The sequence below is a fragment of the Mustelus asterias genome, chromosome 10 (genome assembly GCF_964213995.1).
Source record: "Mustelus asterias chromosome 10, sMusAst1.hap1.1, whole genome shotgun sequence".
NCBI classification, from domain to species: domain Eukaryota; kingdom Metazoa; phylum Chordata; class Chondrichthyes; order Carcharhiniformes; family Triakidae; genus Mustelus; species Mustelus asterias.
In genome coordinates this window covers 79,906,829-79,922,560 of record NC_135810.1, presented here as the reverse complement: position 1 = coordinate 79,922,560, position 15,732 = coordinate 79,906,829, and the positions used below count along the sequence as shown (strand labels likewise).

The window sequence follows — 15,732 nt, the reverse complement described above, 5'->3', positions numbered from 1 at the left end:
AGCCCCGACTTTACTTTTTTGTGTGGGGGGGAAAGAAGAAGTTTGAACTTCAATTAGGATACATCTTGTTAATTGCTTAAGTGAAATGGGAACCAATTCAATTTGTAAACCAAACAGTTTTATGCTTCCCCGCTGTGTGCCAATCTGCCGGAAATCCTGTTAACATTCAGCTCACACTTGAGGTTTACCTGCATCTCCCCATCGCAGAGCATGACCTGCTACGGAGATGCTCAAAGCAACTTGGCAACTACTTGTAGCAGGATCAGTGGGGAAAGGATGATTGTGCCACCATTGCCTCAATTTAATTTCTTGAGTTCTTCACAGCCAAAATATAAAATGTGGGAAATAACATGCGCTCCCATTCGCAATTTCAAGTCATGGATCAAAGCCAGTTAGGAACAGCAGTTCTCTGGTGGCGATTAATAACAAATTGTTATTAAGATTAAGACCTCCCTCCACCCCTCTCGGGAAATCCATATAGTCCCTCTGCTGGTTCAACAGAAATTCCCGGTGTATTTTTGTGTGTGTGGAGATTTTAATGGTGAAATGAGTGATATTGTAAACATTTCCTCTCTCCTCTACCCGCTCCCCTTACAAAATAAAACCCCAAAACATTAAATTCTCTGTACTCTAAGACCCCTGAGTAAATTTCTATTGAGACTATCTTTAATATACTAGTATAGTCTGTAATATACTCGTATATAGTATTTTACTATATACTAGTACGAATGGGAAAATCTACAGAAGAGCAGTGGAGGGTATTCAAAAAGGAAATGGGGAGAGTACAAGCCCTGCATGTTCGCTCTCGGGTGATAGGTAGGAATAACAAGCCCAGAGAACCATGGATAACCAGAGATATTCAGGATCCAAGGAGGAGGAAAAGAAAGGCTTTTAAGAACTACAAGGGGAGCAAATCAGTAGAGACATCAGTGAGGTACAGAAAGTGCAGGGTGAAGCTTAAGAAAGCAATCAGGAATGAAAAGAGGGGATATGAGAAAGCTATGGCTGGTAAAAGTTGGGAAAATCCCAAGATATTCTATCAGCATATCAATGGGAAGAGAATAACCAAGGAAAGAATAGGGCCCATTAGGGACCAAGGGGGCAATCTGTGGGTGGAGCCAGAGGACATTCATAGAGTGTTGAATAAATACTTCTGTCTTCATCCAAGATAATGAGGTCGATGGTATGGAATTCAGGGAGAAACACTAAAGTTCTTGAGCAAATCGACATAGGAAAGGACATTGAAGGTGTTGGCAGCCTGAAAAGTGGATAAATATCCAGATCCAGATGAATTGTGCCCTAGGCTGCTGTGGAAGAGAGGAGATTGCAGGAGCTCTGACCCAAATTTTCAATTTCTCTCTGGCCATGGGGGAGGTGCCAGACAACTGGAGAACAGCTAATTTGGTTCCGCTGTTTAAGAAGAGTTGTAGAGATAAACCAGGGAACTACAGACCAGTGAGTCTCATGTCAGTGGTAGGGAAACTATTATAGTCAGCATGGCTTCATCAGAGGGAGGTCATGCCTAACAAATTTGATTGAATGTTTTGAGGAAGTGACTAGGTGTGTAGATGAGGGTAGTGCAGTCGATGTAGTTTATATGGATTTTAGCAAAGCCTTTGACAAGGTCCCAAATGGGAGACTTGTAAAAAAGGTAAATTCACATAGGATACAGGGTAATTTGCTAAAGTGGATTAAAAATTGGCTCAGTTGTATGACAGAAGGCTGCTTTAGTGACTGGAAGCCAGTGTCCAGTGGCGTACCACAGGGATCTGTGTTGGGCCCCCTGTTATTCGTTATTTATATAAATGACATTGATGACTATGTGGAGGGTAGGATTAGTAATTTGCAGATGACACAAAGATTGGCCAGGTGGTTAACAGTGAGGCTGAGTGTCTTGGGCTACAAGAAGATATAGATGGAATGGTTAAATGGGCAGATAAGTGGCAGATGGAATTTAACCCTGAAATGTGTGAGGTGATACACTTTAGAAGGAGTAATTTGACAAGGAAGGATTCAATGAATGTTCGGACACTAGGAAGTTCTGTAGAACAAAGGGACCTTGACGTGTTTGTCCACAGATCTCTGAAAGCAGAAGGGCATGTTAGTAAGGTGGTAAAAAAGGCATATGGGACACTTGCCTTTATCAGTCAAGGCATAGATTACAAAACCAGGGAAGTCATGTTGGAATAGTACAGAACTTTGGTGAGGCCACAGCTAGAGTACTGTGTGCAGTTCTGGTCGCCACATTATCGGAAGGATGTGATTGCGCTGGAGGGGGTGCAGAGGAGATTCACCAGAATGCTGCCTGGGATGGAACATTTAAGTTATGAAGGCAGATTGCGTAGGCTTGGTTTGTTTTCGTTGGAGCAGAGAAAAGTGAGGGGTGACCTGATCGAGGTGTACAAGATTATAAGAGTTAATGGACAGGGTGGATAAAGAGCAGCTGTTTCCCTTCGTTGAAGGGTCAATCAAGAGGGTACATAGGTTCAAGGTGAAAGGCAGGAGGTTGAGGGAGGATGTGAGGAAAAACTTTACCGAGAGGGCGGTGACAGTCTGGAATGCACTGCCTGGGAGGGTGGTAGAGGTGGTACCTCACATCCTTTAAAAAGTACCTGAATGAGCACTTGGCATGTCGTAACATTCAGTGCTATGGACAAAGTGCTGGCAGATGGGATTAGGTGGGAGTTTAAGTGTTTCTAATGTGTTGGTGTGGACTCGATGGACCGAAGGGCCTCTTTTGCACTGTATGATTCTATGATTCTAATTTAGTTACAGATATGTTCTGTTTTAACAAACCTATCCCCGTTACCTAATTGCATAAACTTGCAAATCAAATAAAAACCTGGCAGACTAATAATTTATCACCTTGCTCAATTGTTTGCTAATACTTTCATTAGCATTTTAAGATGTTCATTTATTAGAACCCAATGCTACAATGCTGATCGACCCTTGTATACAGCACTGTCACCCTCTCAACTGACCAAAGATAGATGTGTTTTAAAGGAAAAGTAGTTTAACACCCCCACCCCAATCTGTGTAGCTCTCAATAACAGACAAATGACAGGTTTTCTTGTAAGTTTTCAAAAAGGATAAATATTCAGAAACAAGCATGCAAAAATGTATTAAACACATTTGAAAAGGAGGAGAATACTTGGGTCTTCTTTGGTCTTCTGAAGAAATGGAGAAATAGAGGTTGGAGGTTCATGGAGATTAAGTCACAGGTGTGTCAACCTGTTCAGATCTTCAAATAATAAAGAACAGTACTTCGCAGGAACAGGCCCCCCGACCCACCAAGTCTGTGCCAACACAGATGCCTCTCTAATCTAATATTTTCTTGCCTCTATGTGGTTAATGTCCCTCTATTTCCTGCCTATTCATGTATCTATCCAGATGCCTCTTGAACATTGTTATAGAATTTGCTTCCATCACCTTCAGCAGCACGTTCCAGGCATTCATCACACTTTGTGTGAAAAACTTGCCCCTTACATCTCTTTTAAACTTTCCCCCTCACTTTCAACCTGTGCCCCCGAGTAATTGACCCTTCAACCCTGGGAAAAAGACTCTGACTATCCACTCTATCCAAGCCCGTCATAATCTTGTAAACCTCTATCAGGTCCCCCCTCATCCTCTGACGCTCCAATGAAAACAACCCAAGTTTGTTCAACCTTTCTTCATAGTCCATATCCTCCAAACCAGGCAACATCCTGGTAAATTTCTTCTGCACCCTTCCCAATGCATCCTCGCTCAGTTAACATCACCACCCCCAACCCCACAATTTACATTAGTTGGACTCATGTTGAATTTGCGTTAACTGGTGTTATTCTTGTGAATTCCTAATTTATGGATGCATGTAATTTATATCCACCGATCAGTGTTTCATGGATTTACATAAATACTTAAAGTTAAAGAAAGTTAAAGTCATATATAAAATTCATTTTATTATAAAACTCCTTGACAATGAACCATGCTTGGGGGATATAACTGGAGAGCCACTGGCATCCTGGGTGTGTAAATGCTGATTGCAAGGATATCTCGTAGCGCTTCTGGCACGCTGGTTCCGAGTGAATGAGAGAAAGAAAAAGAAGTGGTGTACAGGATTGGAGATATTTTCATTTATTCTTAGATTTAAACAGGCCACTATTTGCAACTAATAAATGAAATTTCAATATTATAATGTTTTAGCTGAAAGGATAGTCTTCCTCCAAATTTTGATGACAGATTATATTTAACTTGTAGTGAGCAAGTTTGCTGGAAATTATTTGCTATTTGCTCCCCCTCTATGACCAGCGTGGATTTTGGCAATTTAAAAAAAAAATTAAAATTTTAACTGAACAGTTCGGATCAATTTCCAGATATATCAAAATTGTTTTCTCTCTCTTATTTTTGAATGCAACACATTTGGTCAATTTAATTTGCGGGTCATAGTTTGTAATATTTCCTCTTTCCCAACCATGGCCTTGTTTAATTCAATTATTCTTAAGTTAGGACGAATTTGAAAAAATATACAAAGAAATATAATTTGAGATTTGGTGCTGGTTCTGATATCGCCTTTCCAAATCTTCCTTTTTGAGTGGCCTGAAACAGCAAGTATCCACGCGGAACACTAACACAGACAAGTTGGGCTAAGCTTATTTCTTTTTCAACATCCTAATAACAATCAATGGTTCTGGAGCAAGTCACTATTTGAAATTGTAATATTCAACAAAAAACAAATCCCTTGGTCTAACCATATAAACTGAAGACAAAATTAAACTTGAGGAGTGATTTCACTAGTGATCTGTGCCAGCTGCTTGCAATAAATCTTACTTTCAATCTTAAGCTGAAATTTCTAATTACTTTACAAGCATCTGTCTCAAAATATAAAGTCATATGGTCATTAAATTTACAGCAATTGGAAGACTACCAGAATATATTATTCTAAGATTTTACCCTAATTTCAAAGATGAAACTTACTTGTGCATTCCACCTTCTGTGTTCCCCATCAAGCTGGCCTATCAGTTTCTCAGCAGCCTCGATGGTCTCCTGAGCTTTATTTACCTCTGCTTCCAGTTTAGCAGCTTCAGTTGTTCTGATCTGGAATCTATTTAAACAAATGGTGAAACAGCTTCAGACTAAATTACTAAATTTTAAACATTTAAAAAGGCATCGAATAATCAAGTGACAAAAAAAAAATCAATTTAAAATGATTGCTGAAAGAGTCAGGGGACAGATTAGAAGTTTCTTTTCATGGAAGGTGTTTGAAGTGGAGTTGTTTTGGGTGTTTAGCACTATGCCTCACAGCGCCAGGAGACCCAGGTTCAATTCCAGCTTCGGGTGATTGTGTGGAATTTCTCTCCATGTTTGCATGGGTTTCCTCCAGGTGCTCCAGTTTCCTCCCACACTCCAAAGATTTGCAGGTTAGGTGGATTGGCTATGCTAAATTGCCCCTTAGGGTCAGAGGGATTAGCAGGGTAGGTGCATGGGGTTGCGGGGATGGGGCCTGAGTGGGATTGTTGTCGGTGCAGGCCCGATGGGCCAAATGGCCTCCTTCTGCACTGTTAGGGATTCTGTGATTCTATGAGTGTGGAATGTTTTGCTATTGGGACTGGTTGAAGCAGAGATCATTGCTTCTTTTAAGATAACATGAGATAAATATTTGAAGTAGGAGAACATACAAGTTTATGGGGTAAGAGTGCGGCTGTGGTGTTAGTTTTGGGTTGATCCAACAAAGAGATGCATAGGCATGATGGCAAATATGGTCTCCTCCCTGCATTCTATATGATTTGAGTTAATATTATGATTTATAATTTTGCATTTTTCATTCTGAAAAATGTGTTCAAGTAAACTTGTACTTTTCTTTAAGTTCTGCCACTTTCCGTCCCACACTGCAGAGCTTAACTTCCAGGTTCTGTTTTCTTTCTTCAGTTTTACTTAAGTTTCTGGTCAAGAAGAAGAAAAAAAGCTGAAATCATATGTGCTGAAAATTACTTTGGAATAAGAAACACATGTCAAATATTATTAAACAGAAAACTACATCAATCTATCACCGTGTTATCAGAGAGACAAGAGAAAGGTTTCAAAATGAAGCATCATAAAGAACTTAGTTACAACACTAGTATAATTGAAACACAGCGTAATTCCTGAGTAGTTTAAATATAATTACACCCCCTCTCTGTGCTCTTTCCGCATTAACCTCTTTCCACATGCTCAGACCTTGGCCTGGCTTTGTCTCAGTAACATTATAGTATTCCGAGAATGCATCATAATCAAAATGGAGGAATAAAGCCACAACAATACTCAAAGCTCAACATTATCGAGGACACCTTGCACAGAGGATTCAATATGTACCCATTACATCACCTCTGCACTTAGCTGTGGTGTGTATGATCTACAGGATGCACTGCAGTATTATCATTACCTCTGATTTCCATCATGGGAAGGGAGATTGTTTGCTCATTGTCACAGGGTCAATATTCTGAAATATTCTACCTAACCATCATTAGAAGGACTGCAATGGTTCATGAGAAATGCCTTCTTTCAATTTCTCAAAGTCACTAGGATTAAGTAATCAGGGATGAAAAATAAATGCCACTTTTGTCAACTTTATCCACATCCTAATATCAATTTAAAGGAAAACCTCAATAAAATTTAAATAAAGGTACAGTCCTGCCAGAACTTGCAACTGTATGTAATTAGAATAATTGGGTGCGATCTAACGGCCTTGTTTGCCACAGGCACATATCCCGTTATGGCCGCTAAATCTCATGAGAGAGCCAAAACGGGCCATTCAAAGCTGAGTTGTTGGGCTCATAGTTCTTTTTTTGAGGACTCCATTTTGTTTCTAAGCTATATGAGTGTGCAGAATAATATCTGGAGTCACTCCATTACTCTATCTTTCTTTTATTCAAATTTAAAAAGAAATGTATTAGTTAAAAAATCCTCAGGTTAATGAAATTATGCGAGTTGCTGTGCCTAGCATTTTTAAAGTTATCAGCATAACCATTTACAGTTGAAGAAAGCATTGTGTCTGCACCATATGGAATTGTCCAGTGGTATACTAAAATTATTTCTTGGTGTTTATTTTGAAACCCTGCAGCAAAATGAGAAGGAAATTATGTTTCATGAAAATTGGCTTGGAATTTGTTGTTGGAGAGAAAGCAAGTGTTCACTGATGTCAAAGAAAGTTTCCCACAAAGATCTGGCAATCACAGTGGTACGGACTCTCCTTTTCCACAGTGACAATTTAAATTTGGTGCCAAGTCAATGAGATCTCCAGGCATGTAGCAAAAGTAAAGTCAGCAAGGACAAACACATTGAGGCATTCACACAGACTCCAAACCAGGAAGTTAAAAGCATCGAAATTCCTTTACTTTAAACTTAAAATTTCAGATCGCAGAACAAACGACGATTTTATTAAGACAGAAGCCAAAATCAAGATTTACAACTTTTTTTCAATTTAAAAATGTGGTTACTTATGTCATAATGAGAAAATGTGAAATTTCACAAGCATAAAATTTGCTTTTCAGGGCTAGTGAGGTTGCTTAATGGTAAATGTGAAGTTAGTATAATATTAAAAACCCAGTTACACCTCATCCAACAAGGTGTAACTTTTTCAAGAGCTGTTGCCATCGAGAAAACAAGAAGGAATTACAGGCTTCCTATGTTCCTGAGTAATTCAAAAAGATGCCAAGCTTGAATATACTGTTTTTGTTTGCAGAGAACAGGTGCATAAGAATATTTGCCTCAGCCAGAGTCAAATTGCTAATCAATCAACATCCATTTTCCTCATGTGACATAAATTGTTGTGATTGTTTGAAATTTGGAATTCTTGCATTTGTCCTGACGAATGCAAAATGAAAAAGCTCGGCAGCACGGCTCTCTTTTCAGCAACGTTCAAGTTCTGTACTATCAAGTGTCTTAAAATGTTATTCACAGTACATACTATTTAATAACAAATGTCAGACAGTGAGTTACATTCTGAAATCTGATGTTGATCTTCAAGTTTATTTTTATTTATAAAATCCTTTGGGCTCCTCCGCCCCAACACTACTCAGCTCCTCCTTGGTAATTCAATCCCAGACATCAAATATTCTATATACAATTAATAGTAAGCAGATGATATACACACTATACTGATCTCAAGTGATACATTCAAGACACCAACAGACATGCAACAGAAAATACTTTCAAAAGATGAGAATAAAGCAACATGATCAACAAAATATGGATATGCTCTTGAATTACTCACTCAACTAATGCAGCCTGTTCTTTTTCCAGGGGTTGAATCTTCTCCAGTACATATGAATATTTCACATTAGCTCGGACCCATGCAGCTAATGGAGCAGCTGCAGCACTGGCACGCTTGGCATTCTGTAAATTCATTATCAAATTGATAACACGTTTATCATATTTCACACACATACCCAGGAATGGTAGGCCTGACATACGATGAACGTCTGAGGATCGTGGGATTATATTCATTGGAGTTTAGGAGGTTGAGGGGAGATCTGATAGAAACTTACAAGATAATGAACGGCTTAGATAGGATGGACGTAGGGAAGTTGTTTCCATTAACAGGGGAGACTAGGACGCGGGGGCACAGCCTTAGAATAAAAGGGAGTCACTTTAGAACAGAGATGAGGAGAAATTTCTTCAGCCAGAGAGTGGTGGGTCTGTGGAATTCATTGCCACAGAGGGCTGTGGAGGCCGAGACGTTGAGCGTCTTCAAGACAGAAATTGATAAATTCTTGATTTCTCGAGGAATTAAGGGCTATGGGGAGAGAGCGGGTAAATGGAGTTGAAATCAACCATGATTGAATGGTGGAGTGGACTCGATGGGCCGAATGGCCTTACTTCCGCTCCTATGTCTTATATAAATAAAAGATAATTTGAGTCTCAGATTAATACAACTGCAGGAGATTCCAACAAATACCCAAGACCTTCATGGTTCATTCTGTCACCAAGCAAACTTAATAAGCAAACAACTTTGATTGCATTTTTATTTCTGAACTGCCATTCATTTAATTATTGCTAATAAACTGTCATAAAGCAATCTCCTATCAATTATACCTTTGGGTCAAATGAAGCACTGTTTTTCTGTAAGAGTCCTTCTACACTCTCACGTATTTCCCTGCTGATATTCCAAGCATCAAAGGTTGCAATCTCTTCTCTCACTCCCCGTTTTGCCAAGAAACTGTGATAATAATAATCAAAATCATTAAAAATTAATGTCCTTTCAAATCAGTCATTTACAACATATCAGATAATATAGGAATGTACTTCACAAATTATATTTTAATTTATATTTTTTTGCTGAAGAAACAATTTATATCGTGTTCTTTTTTAAAGAACACTGCAAATGTACATTTAGCCATTTGCTAAGTGCAGCTCATTCTATCAGCTATTGAACTGACTACTTATTTATACTGGTGATTTTGAAACCTTTCTGAGTGAAGAATTGCTTACAAATATTTACACACTCCTGATGACCCTGTAAATACTGAGAAATATGCTTAGGACCCCTTGGAAGTATTGGGACCCTAAATGGTCCCTTGTCCTGTTTTAGAAAAGGTATTTTTAGATAGCATAAGGAAAATAAACCAATTAATGTTTAAAACTGCAGTTCATGCGTCAACAAATACGTCAAATACAGAAATCGGATGACTGCATGATTCTTCATGGTTCAGGGACTCACATAAAAATATAAACAAAACCTAAATTAGAATATATTGTCATGATATTTCCACATTGGTATCAGCTTTAAATACACATAACGGCATAAGAATCAACTTGTTGCAAAATTACTCAAACATAAGGCATAAAAAACAGATTCTGTGCTATTTACTATTATGCTTTAAATTCAAGATGAGAAACATCTTCAGTTAGAACTAATATGTAAATGAAGATGCCTGTGAATAATAGTCATAATGACTTGGTGGACTTAATGTGATATTTCACTAGAAAGTCAGATATAATTTTGGTGAAAGGATAGATTGGGTGGACTCTCAGAGGCTTTTTCCCAGGGTGGAAATGGCTGCTACGAGAGGACACAGGTTTAAGGTGCTGGGGGGTAGGTACAGGGGAAATGTTAGGGGGAAAGTTTTCACACAGAGGGTGGTGGGCGAGTGGAATCGGCTGCCGTCAGTGGTGGTGGAGGCAAACTCAATAGGGTCTTTTAAGAGACTCCTGGATGAGTACATGGGACTTAATAGGATGGAGGGTTATAGGTAGGCCTAAAAGGTAGGGATATGTTCGGCACAACAGGGCCTGTTTTGTGCTGTAGTTTTCTATGTTTCTATGTTTCTATTACTTCCAAATTGGGGAAGTTACATTTGGTTTTACTATCCCAGGTTACTAGGATCATCAACAAGGAGTCCCCAAATGCTAGCTCGTTGCCCCTCTGGGGACCATCCTTGGCAGGAAAGGTCTCAGATGGAGGAAAAAGTGGAGGAAAGGGCAAACAATCAGAAGTATACATAACATCAAACAAACAGTAGTTTCTTTTCATTTCTTTTTCAATGGAGAATAGTTGCTGGAATTGAGAATAACCTTTTTTTTTAGCCAGGAGAATTTATCTGAGAATGAAACTATGGGCAGGATTCTGCGGTCGTTCCTGCCAGTGGTGACACCTTTGACCTTGGACTTCAAGGGAGGCAGGGAGACGAGTGCTGTGCCCAAGTGCCCCATGTCCCACAATAGGAATTGGCTCTGGTTAATGTCATAAGCTCTATAAAGTGCCCTTATACAAAGGACCTGTCAAATTTATCAGGAAAATCCCCTTGCTTTCTCTCGTAAGACCCAGCTGCTCTGAAACCTCTTTGAAGTGCTTTGAGGGTCAGCAGGGATTGAGTTTTGCTGGGGAGTTCCCCTTTTAACATTGAAAGAGCAGCTATGTTCCAGAAACTGATTTTCATGGCAGCAGTTGCGGGGGAGGGGGGCAGAATCCAGACTGATCAATGCTCAAAGGGAATCCCAATTTGCCCCTCTTGCCCAATTCAACGGGCCATTAGTTGGGAGAACAGACCCAGAGAATCCCAACCACAATCTCATAAATTATCACCTTTTCATGCTGACCCATGAGGTGTCAAAAATGCCCATCAACCGTAACACTCCTTCCAAAATATCTCTGATGACATCAGGTGGCATTCGCAGTGACCGAATTTCTGAAAGGGATTCTGGCTTTATATTTCCTACTGCTCGTTTGGCTTCATCGACATGAGGCTGAAAGAGAAAAAATTGAAATATTGCCACTGCCTTTTGCCCATAGCTCAGTGAGAACAGTAGTGCAATACTGAGGCATTTGGTTAAATTTGAACTTTTTCCTTTCAGAGGCTGCAACCTGTCAGGAACTCAACAGCAAGTTTGTTGATGGTTTTTTGTAACTGAGGCAGGGAATTAGCACGCCACTTTCAGGCTTCCCATACCTGCCTGTTGCATACAATAGCATCACAGAATCATTGACTGGTTCTAGTATAAAAGGACCCCATTCAGACTGAAAAGCCCATGCAAGCTGTCTATAAGAGCAATGGAACTAGTCACATTCCCCTGTCCTTTCCCTGTGGCCCTGTATTTTTCCCCCAGTCAGATGTTAACTGATTTCCTTTTGAAAGCCATGATTCAATCAAGGGCGGCACGGTAGCGCAGTGGTTAGCACTGCTGCTTCACAGCTCCAGGGTCCTGGGTTCGATTCCCGGCTCGGGTCACTGTCTGTGTGGAGTTTGCACATTCTCCTCGTGTCTGCGTGGGTTTCCTCCGGGTGCTCCGGTTTCCTCCCACAGTCCAAAGATGTGCGGTTTAGGTTGATTGGCCAGGTTAAAAATTGCCCCTTAGAATCCTGAAATGCGTAGGTTAGAGGGATTAGCGGGTAAATATGTGGGGGTAGGGCCTGGGTGGGATTGTGGTCGGTGCAGACTCGATGGGCCGAATGGCCTCCTTCTGCACTGTAGGGTTTCTATGATTCTATGATTCAATCTGCCTCTATCACACTCTCAGTAGTGCATGTCACATTGTAAAAACTCACTGCTTAAAACAGCTTTACTTTCATGTCACCATTGCTTCTTTTGTCCATCATTTTAAATCTGCATCCTCTGGTTTTTAACCCCTCTGCCTAAAGGAACAGCTTCCTTTTATCTACACTGTCTCGATTCTAGAGGGCTTTCCAACATAGAAACATAGAAAAACGACAGCACAAAACAGGCCCTTCGGCCCCACAAGTTGTGCCAAACATATCCCTACCTTTTAGGCCTACCTATAACCCTCCATCCTATTAAGTCCCATGTACTCATCTAGGAGTCTCTTAAAAGACACTATTGAGTTTGCTTCCACCACCACTGACGGCAGCCGATTCCACTCGCCCACCACCCTCTCTGTGAAAAACTTCCCCCTCACATTTCCCCTGTCCCTAACCCCCAGTATCTTAAACCTGTGTCCTCTCGTAGCAGCCATTTCCACCCTGGGGAAAAGCCTCTGACAGTCCACCCGATCTATGCCTCTCAACATCTTGTATACCTCTATTAGGTCTCCTCTCATCCTACGTCTCTCCAAGGAGAAAAGACCGAGCTCCCTCAGCCTATCCTCATAAGGCATGCCACTCAATTCAGGCAACATCCTTGTAAATCTCCTCTGCACCCTTTCAATCTTTTCCACATCCTTCCTATAGTGAGGAGACCAGAACTGAGCACAGTACTCCAAGTGGGGTCTGACGAGGGTCTTATATAGCTGCATCATTATCCCCGGACTCCTAAACTCAATCCCTCGATTGATAAAGGCCAGCACACCATACGCCTTCTTAACCACCTCCTCCAACTGCAGGGCCGATTTTAGAGTCCTATGGACCCGGACCCCAAGGTCCTTCTGATCCTCTACCGTACTGAGAGTCTTTCCCTTTATATTGTACTCCTTCGTCCCATTTGACCTGCAAAAATGGACCACTACACATTTATCTGGGTTGAAGTCCATCTGCCACTTCTCTGCCCAGTCTTGCATCCTATCTATGTCCCTCTGTAACTTCTGACATCCCTCCAGACTATCCACAACCCCACCAACCTTCGTGTCGTCGGCAAACTTACCAACCCATCCCTCCAATTCCTCATCCAGGTCATTTATGAAAATGACAAACAGCAAGGGTTCCAGAACAGATCCCTGGGGCGCACCACTGGTGACCGACCTCCATTTAGAAAAAGACCCATCTATACCCACTCTCTGCCTCCTTTGGGCAAGCCAGTTCTGGATCCACCGGGCAGCAGCCCCTTGGATCCCATGCCTTCTCACTTTTTCTAGAAGCCTTGCATGGGGGACCTTATCGAACGCCTTGCTAAAATCCATATAAACCACATCTACCGCTTTCCCTTCGTCAATGTGTTTAGTCACTTTTTCGAAGAACTCCACCAGGCTCGTAAGGCACGATCTGCCTTTGACAAAGCCATGCTGAGTATTCTTGAGCATACTAAACCTCTCATAAATCTTGTCCCTCAGGATCTTCTCCATCAGCTTACCAACCACTGAGGTTAGACTCACCGGTCGGTAATTTCCTGGGCTATCCCTGTTCCCCTTCTTAATAGGAACCACATCCGCAATCCTCCAATCCTCCGACACCTCTCCCGTCTCCGTCGACGACGCAAAGATCATCGCCAGAGGCTCAGCAATCTATTCCCTCGCCTCCCACAGTAACCTGGGGTACATCCCATCCGGACCCATCTCTATCAAATCTTCTCTCAACATTGTCTCCTCTAAGGAGAACAACCTCAGCCTGCTCCATCTATCCATGTAACTGAAGTCAATCATCCCTGAAACCATTCTCATGAATCTTTGCTGCACCCTCTCTAAAGGTTTCACATCTTGCTTAAAGAATGGCTTCCAGTATTGAACACAATACTCCAGTTGAAACTGAACTAGTATTTTATAACGATTCATCATAACTTCCTTCCTTTGAAACTTAAAAAACCCAGGATCATGTATGCCTTTTTTTAAACCACTTTCTAAACCTGCCCTGCCACATTCAATGATATGTGCACATATAGCCCCAAGTATCCCTGTTCCTGTGCGACTTTAGAATTGTACTCTTTAGTCTAGCTTTAGTAAAGCGTTTGACAAAGTCCCTCATGGTAGGCTGGTGAAAAAGGTTGGATCTCATGGGATAAAGGGGGAGGTGGCTAGATCGGTGGAGAACTGGCTTGGTCACAGAAGATAGAGGATGGTAGTGGAAGGGTCTTTTTCCGGCTGGAGGCCTGTGACTAGTGGTGTTCCGCAGGGCTCTGTATTGGGACCTCTGCTGTTTGTGATTTATATAAACGATCTGGAAGAAGGTGTAACTGGGGTGATCAGTAAGTTTGCGGACGACACAAAATTGGCAGGACTTGCAGATAGTGAGGAGCATTGTCAGAAGCTACGGAAGGATATAGATAGGCTGGAAATTTGGGCAAAGAAATGGCAGATGGAGTTCAATCCTGATAAATGCGAAGTGATGCATTTTGGTAGAAATAATGTAGGGAGGAGCTATACGATAAATGGCAGAACCATAAAGGGTGTAGATACGCAGAGGGACCTGGGTGTGCAAGTCCACAGATCCTTGAAGGTGACGTCACAGGTGGAGAAGGTGGTGAAGAAGGCATATGACATGCTTGCCTTTATAGGACGGGGCATAGAGTATAAAAGTTGGGGTCTGATGTTGCAGATGTATAGAACGTTGGTTCGGCCGCATTTGGAATCCTGCGTCCAGTTCTGGTCGCCACACTACCAGAAGGACGTGGAGGCTTTGGAGAGAGTACAGAGGAGGTTTACCAGGATGTTGCCTGGTATGGAGGGGCTTAGTTATGAGGAGAGATTGGGTAAACTGGGGTTGTTCTCCCTGGAAAGACGGAGGATGAGGGGAGACTTAATAGAGGTGTATAAAATTATGAAAGGCATAGATAGGGTGAACGGTGGGAAGCTTTTCCCCAGGTCGGTGGTGACGTTCACGAGGGGTCATAGGTTCAAGGTGAAGGGGGGGAGGTTTAACACAGATATCAGAAGGACATATTTTACACAGAGGGTGGTGGGGGCCTGGAATGCGCTGCCAGGCAAGGTGGTGGAGGCGGACACACTGGGAACGTTTAAGACTTATCTAGATAGCCATATGAACGGAGTGGGAATGGAGGGATACAAAAGAATGGTCTAGTTGGACCAGGGAGCGGCACGGGCTTGGAGGGCCGAAGGGCCTGTTCCTGTGCTGTATTGTTCTTTGTTCTATATTGGCTCTCCTCATGGCCTATCAAAATGTATCACTTTATTTTTCTCTGCAGTAATTTGCCCAATGCAACAGCCTATTTAAGTTCCTTTGAAGCCTGTCACCATCATCCACATGGTTGCAATCTTTGTGTCATCTGCAAATTTTGAAATTTTGCCTGGGACACATAAGTCTAGATCATTAATGTATATCAAGAAAATTAGTAATCCACTGTATATTTCGTCTGGTCTGAAAAATAACTGTTCACTATTCTTTATAGCCTGTATCACTTCATACTTCTTTGGCAGCTTGATGGCACAGTGGGTTAGCACCACTGCCACACAGCGCCAGGGACCTGGGTTCGATTCCCAGCTTGTCCGTGTGGAATCCACACGTTCTCCTCGTGTCTGCGTGGGTTCCCTCCGGATGCTCTGGTTTCCTCCCATAGTCTGAAAGACGTGCTGGTTCGGTGCATTGGCCATGCTATATTCTCCCTCAGTGTATCCGAACAGGTGTCGCAGTGTGGCGACTAGGAGATTTTCACAGTAACT

General features: G+C 41.7%; 1 protein-coding gene across 3 annotated transcripts in view; it reads right to left on the bottom strand.

Annotated features, from left to right (window-relative positions):
- Positions 1-15,732, bottom strand: part of dync2h1 (dynein cytoplasmic 2 heavy chain 1) — a 524,787-nt gene that overhangs the window by 290,055 nt on the left and 219,000 nt on the right. For all 3 annotated transcript variants that reach the window (XM_078222026.1, XM_078222027.1, XM_078222028.1), the window contains exons 58-62: positions 11,039-11,199; positions 9,049-9,172; positions 8,228-8,349; positions 5,832-5,918; positions 4,954-5,080 (exon numbers count right to left, since the gene is read on the bottom strand). In XM_078222026.1, coding sequence (XP_078078152.1) covers positions 4,954-5,080; positions 5,832-5,918; positions 8,228-8,349; positions 9,049-9,172; positions 11,039-11,199 — 621 coding nt within the window. The remainder of the gene's footprint in view (positions 1-4,953; positions 5,081-5,831; positions 5,919-8,227; positions 8,350-9,048; positions 9,173-11,038; positions 11,200-15,732) is intronic.